The 10,510-nt window shown below is 38.5% G+C and overlaps 1 protein-coding gene across 1 annotated transcript; it reads right to left on the reverse strand.

Annotated features, from left to right (window-relative positions):
• On the reverse strand, positions 1-4,300 carry mmp13b (matrix metallopeptidase 13b). The gene is made up of 11 exons (XM_051398348.1): positions 4,146-4,300; positions 3,874-3,984; positions 3,221-3,348; positions 2,977-3,125; positions 2,681-2,806; positions 2,416-2,571; positions 2,212-2,332; positions 1,880-2,013; positions 1,632-1,791; positions 1,252-1,355; positions 1-922 (listed from the first exon to the last, which is right to left on the reverse strand). Exons 1-11 carry the CDS (start codon positions 4,233-4,235, stop codon positions 822-824), a joined length of 1,380 nt encoding a protein of 459 aa, XP_051254308.1. The 5' UTR covers positions 4,236-4,300; the 3' UTR covers positions 1-821.
• Between the last annotated feature and the right edge of the window lie 6,210 nt (positions 4,301-10,510).

Genomic DNA, 10,510 nt, shown 5'->3' on the forward strand with positions numbered 1-10,510 from the left:
TTTGCTTAATTTACTTGCATTTTATTTAATAAATCATTTCCACACGTGTTTAAACATACTGACAAGAAAATTCACATACGTCAAATATGTCAAAGATATATCAGTGACATTTATTAAAAGCAGTAACTCAGATTTGCATAAGTAGATCTTTCAGACATGGTCCCATCCAAGTGTTAACCTCATCTTTGGCATACTCAATATGCAAAAGCTCTGCAGAGTTTGGATTCTTGAAATGTCATCTTGTGTGTCGGAGCTCCCTCAAAATGTCACTACATGGGACAACATTACTTTACATTCAGCTCTGTAACACCAAGATCATTAATCCTGCTGGAATTTCTCTGCTTTTATCGTAATTTTCAAAACAAACACAGAATATATTAAACTGCTAAAGTCTTTGTTGGAATGTGTTACCGAATTTAGAGAAACAATAAGTCAAATAATGAAACTATCTGTTCTTGACAAGAAGCTTAACCGGCCAAGGATCTTGCATGTCTGTAAACTTGTAGTACAAATATAGAGATGTAAAATAAATAGCTATAATCTAAGGAAATATATATTCAGAGGAATTCTCCAGCATTCTGTGTCTGACAAATTATATGACCTACAGGTGTCCAGCACTAGTAAAAATAAAAAAGAAACAAACACTGGTTTAACTGTAACAGGTCAGCTCTACCCTGCATGTCTTCATTTGCTCCGTCAGTCAGCTGCAACTTCCTATGTCTCATTTCTAACACGTGTGTTTGTGTATATTTTGTGTATTGTGAAGATGTGTTGTGAGCTTTGCAGCGACATGTATTGTTAAGCCCATGTTGAGCCCCTGATCAGCAGTTGAGAATGGAGTTGGTCCTCAGGATGCGGATGACCTTCTTCGAGGTGTAACTGTACTCGTACTGTATGTGTTCATGGAAGAAATACAAGTATCCTGGAAGAAAACAGAGAGGAATAACAATTAGGGAGAGCTGTGTATTGATGGTGCTGGGGGGGGTTCATCCTTTAAAAAACATATTTGCTGAAACATTCACTATATTCTAGTAGCATATGAGACAGATAATCTGTGAAAGAAAATCAGGTCCCACTGGCTCCTTCTAGTGGTCTTGATAGCACCATTACCAACCTTTTCTTACAGATTATCTATCTCGTGTACTAATCTCAGCATATAGCGAAAGTCTCTGGAAATAAGTTATTTTCATAAACATTTCATAATGCAGCTTTAACTACACTGACAATGTGATATTTGAGGCTTATTAATACCGTAGTGATAAGCGGCAGCATCGACTTCATCATCCATCCCAGGAAAGTCTTCCTCGATGGATCGCGGGTAGCCGCTGTCCATGGTACCTGTTGCTTCATCGTAGCTGTGAGTGACAAATAAAAGCAAAACAACATTGATGAAATACAGGAAGACTGACTCACTCAGTTTTGGTCCTCAGTAATATTGGGGTTTTTTTTTTTGCTGATTTAAAGACTTTGAATCTTTACTGAGACATGCAATAGCCTACTCATCACCAAATATATTCCAAGGAAAAACTGTCTCATTATCTGACTCCCTATCAAAGCTAGGAAAAATGGACTGCATACATTGAAAAAAAAGGATAAATGAATAAAAAATGAAAAATCTCATCACCACGTACCTCCAATAGTCCTCATCAGTGAAGATTAGAGTTTTCCCAGTGTCTCTGATGTGCACGGCAGCATCTACTTTCCTTATTTTCTTGGGAAGTCCAAGTTTGTGTATGTACTTTGGGTAACCGTCAACAAGGTTATATCCATTCAAAGCCCACATTCGGATACCTGTTGAAACACAGAGCAGGGTTTGTATCTAGTATTTAGGCAATAATGAAAAAAATATGACATCAGTAAATAAATATACATAACCCACCACTAAATATGATGACTAGATCCTTCTCTGGGTTCTCGTATGCTGCATCCACCTTGTTGGGGATGGAGGGCCATGTGGACTTGATCAGTGTCTGCTCAGGCTCCGGCATCTGAGGATGGATACGCCAGTAGAATCTGGACAAAGTACAGCTTGTTAACAGCATGTAGCAAATTAAACTTATCTTAACAGAAATACATTGCGAAGTTGGAGAGTTATTGATGGAGTCACAGAATAATCAACACTTCCTCAAACAGGTTATAAATCTAGATCTAAAGTTCAGCTTAGTTTATGTATTACCATCTTTGTATTTAACATCATGGTTCCTACTGTACCTGTCTTTGAAGATAATGGTCTCTCCTCTGAGCTCTGTGACAGCATCAAAACTCAACATGGGGTCACATTTGTCAGGTGCGTCAGGCTTTGGCTTCACTCTCTTTTGGTTTGGGTTTGGGCCTGTGATTGAACATCTGGCATTAATGCACTGCTCATGTATTATTAGGAATAAGACCAGTTCATTCATTCAGCTATTTTCCTACCGTAGAGAGCTTGAATGCCTTCAATATCATCTTCAGACAGCGGGTAGCCTGTAGAATACGAGTAGACGGGGTACATCAAGGCACCCGCATCTGAGGAATGGGACATACCGAGGGCATGGCCCAGCTCATGGGCTGCCACTATGAATAGGTTGTAAGCTGTAGAGAAAAGATACTCAGTCAAAATAGTCCAGATAGGCCTTACTTGTTTATAACCATTAGGATTCAGATTGGTGACTTATGTTAGACATTTGTGCATAACTGTTACCTGATGAATCTTTGGTCCAGTCTTCATCCTCATCAAAGTGAGTATCTCCTCCGATGCCTTGGCCAGGTGGGTAGGCGTGAGCCAGCAATCCATTTGGCCCGTCAAAAGGGTTATAGTCTCCATGCTCTACAGAGAACAGGACACACAATTTTGAAACATGCTAAGCAGAACGTGCACTAGCATAATGTCTAGTATTTATAGTTAAGCAGCTGTAGTGTAGAAAACCCAACATAATTTATTTTGTTATTTGTGTGTTCAGATATGATACAGTACATCAGAATTAACGTTTATCATACCTCTTGATCCAAAACTGATCATAATGTCAGCGTTGCCCTCATACAGCTTCTTAAAGGTCAGGGGGGTGACATCGGCCCAAACGTTCAGCGCGTTGCGGATGGCTCTGTCAACATCCGATTTCTTCAGATCTGGTGTATAATTCAATATCCTGATACATCAGGGGATAGATGAGTGATAAATGATACCGGTGTCCACTTTCTGCACCATTTACATTATGTTCACAAGTACCACATTAATGCATACCTGAATGTGACATTGTTATTTGGCCATTTGAGGTGTCTAGGGAAGTGGTTGTACTCCCCGATGTCTGGGACGCCACATCTGGCTTGTTTCATCAGGTCCAGAGTGTTGTCATCCAGATTTCCTGTCACCTTCAGAGGGAGAGGAGGTGGAAAGAAAATATGTTAGATGGGTACATTTGGAGTATTGTAGTCAATGAGAGTACTCATCAAAACTTCTGAGTGGTTCAATGCATCTGCCAATGAGTCTTGAATATTAAACGTTTGATAGGTATATTTTGTTTGTAGGTTATCGTTTTAAATCTCTGTGTACTGTTTTATATAAATTATGGTTTCATTATTTGTATGCTGTGTTGAATATTGTCCTGTCTGTCTTGCACTATGAGCTCAACAAGACAAGTTCCTAACAAAGGTTGTTGTCATGGCAATAAAGAAAACTCAAATCAACCCATTTCAACTTCTTTCCTACAAAATTATAAGAAAAACAGTTGACATGTAAACTAATCTCATTTTTCTCTCCTCCCTTTAAACTATGAACAAAACCTACTCAAACTCATATCAAATTGAAGAATTTGCGTATTTACATTAACAGCAATGCCCTGCTCATTACATTACCAACAGGTAGCTAACAACTACTCTGCAAATCAAAGCAGTCACCTTGAGTTTGAAGAAGCTCTGCATCTCCCTGATCTTGTCCCGAAATGCATCAGATGACCTTTGTCGACTTTGGAGACCAGCTGGAAGGTCATAGAACCGACGTAGGTATTTCTGTTTATAGAAAGAGAACAAAAGCTGAATGACATTCATAATGATGTAAAGTAGGTGTGGATTTCTCCATTGTCTTTTTGCATTGATTATGACAAAAGAAAGCCATTTGAAGCCAGCGTATGAGACTAAATTATGAGTGAATTAGAGACCTCAGATCTTACCTCTGCTAAAAGCCAGTTGTCTGTGTCCCCAGACGGCAGAGGCAGAGCAAAGGAGTGAGCGACCAGCGCCAGCAGCAGCAAAGCTATCATTGTTGTTGTCTCTGTGTTGTCCAAACCAGTGATTGGGGTCGAGGAGCTCAACCAAGTATTTATAGTGTTTTGGGTCCACTTTTTTTCAAAGGGTTTAAGTGATTCATGTAAAAGCACCTAGCCACTTCCTCCTTTGTCTGTTGAGAATGTGCTTGTACAGTAACTGTGGTTTGAGTGTACTCTTTTGAACCCGCCTAAAATGCTTTGATAAAACATTTCCCATTTCCCAAATTGTGATGACTTTCCCAATAAGTTCACAAGAAATGTCCATGAGGCAAAATTATGATTCTGTCTTTTAAAAACAAGAACAACATGACAGTCTTGTCTTTTTCTTGTTGGTAGATTTAGAAGGGATGAAGCCTTTTTGGGATAAATTACTCTGGGTTCTTCTTTAATAAGGATGTCACATTAGTTGTTATCTGGACATCTTCATCCACTGAATAAATAAATAAATAAATAAATAAATCCCTTCTATAAAAAAAAAAGGGAATTTTGGACGCTAGTCTCATGATAGTCATTCTGTGTGGTGTTATTTTAGGTGAAGACATTTTAGGATATGGGACTGACAAACACAAATCACAATTCAGAACAAGACAGCGAAAACATTGCAGTGTAAAAGGTGTGATTTAAATGTATAATGTTACATTTTACACTGTCAAAAAATTAATTGTTTTGATGCAAATAAATGTTCTCCATGGGTTTCGTCTGGTAATAACTAAAATAATCTTTTCCTGATTTCCTGCGTTGCTCAACGTGACTCAAAGTCAGCAGGATTGCTCAGAGCATAAATGAGAAATTCAATGCGTAAATTGGCCTGGTGCTCATAACACTGTGGAACTCATAGCGACTGTGGTGATCCCTTTTCATTTAGTGCCATCCTCGGTTAACAGTTTTAATTTGTCTAATATATTTTGGTTTGGCAAAATGAACAGCACTCCCATCAGCCTCAGGTGTACTTTGTGTTTAATGCTTATTAGCAAATATTAGCATGCTAACTAGCTCAGCTAAAATGGTGAACACAATACCTGCTGAACATGTTAGCACTGCCACATGAGGCTGGTTACACTGAGGAGGGTAAAAGCCTCATAAGCAAGACTGAAAATGGCGAGGGGAATTGTAACACCTGCATTTATTAAAAACAATGCTTCTCACAGAAACTGTGATAAATGGTAGCCTATAATATTGCTTAAATTTCAAAGAAATGGTTTCTCTTCTGTTTGGAAAGGTAGTGATGATGTTCAGAATTATGTATGTATAATCTATAAAATACCTTGAGAATATTGTTCCAAACAAACAGGAAAGTACAATGGAGAAATATAACTGCGTAGGTCCCAGGAGTCAAAGCAGGTAAAGACATGCTTCCTGTTATTTCTTCTGTCGTCTGTGAGAGACAACAGAGGTGTATAATTATTTGCTCCTGCCACAACAATGGAATTCCTTAACCTCTACACAAAGGTGGTCTTTTTTTTAGAGCTAGGCATTCAAATAATTTTGTCCATCTTAAATTGTTGAACTAACACCAATAAGGCAATTTCATATCTAAAATACAATTTATATGGAAATTTGCTTTACAATGACACAATGCGATGTATCACAGCATTTGTTGCTACAGCTGATTTTCAATGCCCGTCTCCAGAAGAGCCTTTAAAATAACAGACATAAAACACGTTGAAAGACAGCTAAGTAAAACTCTGTGGTACATTCTGTTGACCTAACACTTAGACAGTACACACATATATATTCACACACACATACATACATACCTACCCCCCAAGCCCCACCCCTGCACATGACTACATGTCAAACAATGATTCGACTGTGTCCCAATTCCAGTCATTATCAACATACTTTTGGAAAATGTCTTGTAATGACAATGTTTTGCTAAGTATGAGACTGTACGTCAAGTGTTGCAGTCAAGGTAGGAATGAAGCCACTGCGCTGCCGGAGAAAACCAAATGTCTGACACTGCATTAAGATTACAAACAGCTAGTGTCTAGTCTAAAGGATCATATTAAGTCATTATGAAGGAGCAACGTTACGACGGCAATGATTTGTGGAACATTAGCTACAATCCTACACTCTTTTCTCTTAACCCCCCCCCATACAAATATGGTAATTATTGTGTTATAAGGGTAATACGAACATCACAGAAAAAATTATGTTCATCTGCACCCTATTAGTGATTGCATGTGTAATGTGTAACAAACATTGTGTCCAAACACTGTGGAGACCAATATTTTTGGAGTAACATCATTGTTTAGACGGTGGTCAACACAGTGCTCCTGACTCATGTGAGGGGAAGTTGGCAGCAAGGGGGATTTTTGCTGTTATTTTAAAATGTCACCGGCAAACACACACACACACACACATATGGAAACATACACACTGCTGATCTGTGTCGTGACCCACTGGTTGCATTCAAAGATAGATAAATGGTGTCGTATGACCTATATAGTGGTGGCAGGTCTGAGGAATCAAACCTGTGAAGCACAAATGGCATACTGCACTGTACACAGAACAATATTCATGTTACAGAGAGGAGAAAATGATTTCAGGTGGCTGAGGTAAGCAGCATTGTCAGTCTGTCTGTTATTTTAGTCTAAATAAGAAATGTTCCCACTTGTCTCAGAGGTCTGCAGCCATGCTCGATGAGACACAGCAGAAAAAGAAATTGTCAGATGTTGATGAAAAATTGAATTGTTACCTCTAGTGGGGCAAACAAAGTTAAAAAAAGACTCAGCTTGTAGGCCCAGTTTTATGTTATTAACCTCAGCTGTGGTTTTTCAGCATGTATCAAATAATGTGCTTATTTCTGGACAGATGTGTTGAAATATCTAAAGCTGAATATTATATGATATTTGGTTGTGTATTGCTCCAAAATATCCAACGCTACCTTTGCTGGAATCAGGTAGTTTTACCATGTGTTCCTGCCTTTATTGGCAGATATTACAACTTGCTCTTGCATCATGTATTTACATTAGCTGTATGTAAACAGACAAATGCAGAAATAGAGATTAGGAATTGAGAGAGTTTCTATTTGAAACATATAGCCCATCTTCTCTTTGGTCCCTCATCATCCTGCATCACCCTCTCTCTGACACATCAGGGAAGTGGTCAGTGTCATAATGTCACTAGTTGGCTTTGGTTGTATGACTATATTACTTTGTGGTCAGTGTGATTGTTGTTTCTTTTTGAGACGCACTTTGCTCCTTCACAGAATATATCCACATTTTGGTAACATCCAAGAAAGGTACCAGTTCCAAGTAAGGACTCGTCCTTACGCAAATATTGATTTGAATCATAATCACAAGCAGAGTTTGATTACTTGAAAGAGTTCAGATTCAGAAAGTAAGCATCAATACCACTTTTGCACTGCCCCACGGTTATCTCTGAGTTGGCAAAGCGTCACAGCCAACTAGTTCACATTTAACAGTTTTGACTGCTTCGTATCAACAATTATATCTGTGTTTCTCGAGAATGCGTAAGCACTTTAATTTGCTACCGTTAGCCATTAGCCATTAACTTATAATGTAAACGTGAAGACTCTGTACATTTTTTTTCACTGAAGTATAATTTGCAATTGTAAAACAGTTGCATACAGTATGGAGAGAGGCCAGCTTTGTTTGCTGGTGTTATTTTGGTAAATGTCTGCGATGAGTTAGAATAAGCTCAGAACATCTAAATTTATGCTACCATAGAACTCATCCCTAGAATGTATTACAGGATTAAATAACCATGTTAGCATTATGGCTAGCAAAAGTATGCAACATTTATTCTCATTGTCAAAAGCTGCCAAATAAATATAATGTAATACAATGACAGTGGATATGGTCAGTGAGCCACAATATGAAGTTACAGCCTACAGTAAAGACAGCATTTAGATTACACGGATGCCAGCAGAATCAGAGATGATACATTACACTACTGTAATTGAATCTTTGCATATTGCAAGTCCACAAATAAAGTACCAGAAAAAGGCTCAAATTAAAATGCTGAGCAACTGCAATTACAGAGGAACTGCTTAGATCCAAACCCCAGTGACTGCTGTGGAGTAAGGTCAGGCCCACTCAGCAAAAAAGCATGAGGATGAATCCTAATGACTACATGAACTGAAGAGACACCACAGGAGGGCAGCAGACTCTAGCTGGAGACTCATTGCTGTGATCCCTCTGGTCCCCCACATGCCCCAGTGTTACCACCACCTCATGCTGAAGTGTTAAAAGTTAATAGAGCTAAAACATCCTTTGATGTGAGATTCATCATCAAAACAGCCTTAAACTTTGTATGTTTTCCTGAAACAAACTGTGAATATCACTATCACAAAACATTATTTGCTATCTGATCTTATCTGTTGCTTTTGGACTATTGTTGTATTTGTGGTAACAAAGCATGTTTGTTTGCTTGAACAGATTATGTGTTTTTGCCACCAATTGTGCAATGAGGTTACTCACACCATGCCCTTTATGGCTCACTCAGCCTACTGCTATACAGATTTTGAAAGCTCTTAGAGGAACCAAGCATTGTCATGTAGTCATTGATACGTGTGTAGTTTTATTACAGCTGTGAAAGGATAGTGCAAAATACAACCTGTAATGAGAAACTGACTTTAAAGCCACTATGAATAGTACATTTATGTGACTACAGAATCTTTAAATGTAAGTTGTTTCTATAGAAAAAAGTAGTCAGCTCTCTGCCACAGTAACTCTTTGGTAGTACCACTAGGGGAGCCAAAGTCAGATACACAGAGGCTTTAAAGGTACATTTGTCTAAGAGTGACTATTTCTCATAGCAGATTTGCCATTTTAAAACAAACTGTGTTTGAAACTAATTTTAAAGGATCAGTATGCAGGATTCACTGGCACTGAAGTTGCAGACTGAAACTACATTTAAATACAACTCAGCCTTTCAAGTGTGTAGGACACAACATGAAAGAATCAATTTTCAGGTTTGATGGGAGTCAAACTGACTTTTCCTGAAAGAAAATAAGCTGTGTAGTGAAGTGGATATATTACTGATGTTAACTAGTTTGAGTTTTATTATGATAAATATTTGCAGCCGTCAGTCTTTGCATTATTAATGAACTGCTCAGTCAGATAATGAAAACTTTGTCATGTAATTCTGACTCTCTGTCTCCTTTCCAGTCCTGTTTGTACTTTTTTGATATACAGTGACTGGAAGTACTGCATAATGTAGAAACATACATAAAAAGCTTTTGAATTCTTATCATTACAGACAAAAAAGATGCTCTCCAAGACAAATATTGCTCAAAGTGAAAGTGTATGTTTGGGGCAAAACAGAAGTTGTTGCTACTGGTTTAATTACCATAGCGGTCTCTCCCAGCTTGTAACCTTGCAGCTCCAAACTACACTCTCAGTCATCACCCCTGCCTAAAATGACTTCATTACTTTGTCTGTACTTAAACCATAAAACCAGAGCAACACAAATTCTGCAAGTGTTTCTACAAAAGAGCACAGCATCCTCTGGAAAACTTAGCTCATGTTGCCCCGCAGAGGAATGCTGTTGGTCCCATAAAGCTCCACAATGACCAATCAACCGTAATTGTAGCTTGGATTTACCACGGCACCACCCTTGCCAGTCTAGGATGCCTGGCTGTCAGCCATTTTTCTTTTTCGAAGGCCTTAAATCCACCCCTGCAATTTCAGCTCCCTTTAGGCGAACTCTCTCATTGAAAGGTCTTACATGCATTTCCGTCTAAAACGGGACCAGTATGGGCTTTGATGGTATTATTTTAGGAGCTTGCAGAATGCGTGGGACTGAGCGATGCCACCCAGCTCATTGTGTTGCATCAGTCTGGAGGTTCCTTTATAGGATCTCTGTGGAGGGAATCAATTACCCAATATCAGAGGCTTTTGATGGTGGGAATATCAACATGTTTATGCCAAACAAACTCATAGTTGCAGCAATGCAGAAATAATCTTTTCCTATGCTGCCTCATGTTGCAGTTTCACCACTTGTTTAGGATTATCTGTGAATCACTGCCCTATGAAACTCCCAGTGTAAATGTTGTGTGTTATTTACATCAATTTAATCATTATTGAAACAACTGATTTAAGCCCTAAATCTGCACTGAATTTGATTGAGATGTAGAAATTTAAAACCATACACTGAATACGTTTACGTTTAAATCGTCATTGGTGCAAACATGTCACGTGACAAAAAAATGTTCAAATGTCATTTCTTTCTTTTCTCTTTTTGCTGTCCTTGGCTCCCTGCAAACCCCTCCCTAATTCCATAGTACTGTCTGAGGCTTCCCT

This window comes from Dicentrarchus labrax, unplaced genomic scaffold, assembly GCF_905237075.1.
Source record: "Dicentrarchus labrax unplaced genomic scaffold, dlabrax2021, whole genome shotgun sequence".
Classification (NCBI taxonomy): Eukaryota; Metazoa; Chordata; class Actinopteri; family Moronidae; genus Dicentrarchus; species Dicentrarchus labrax.

Coding starts and splice junctions, on each gene's coding strand:
- mmp13b (XM_051398348.1), bottom strand. CDS start 4,235: ATGATAGCTTTGCTGCTGCTGGCGCTGGTCGCTCACTCCTTTGCTCTG. Junction 3,985..4,145: donor ACAACTGGCTTTTAGCAGAG/GTAAGATCTGAG, acceptor TTCTATAAACAG/AAATACCTACGTCGGTTCTA. Junction 1,792..1,879: donor TCTAGTCATCATATTTAGTG/GTGGGTTATGTA, acceptor GTGTTTCAACAG/GTATCCGAATGTGGGCTTTG.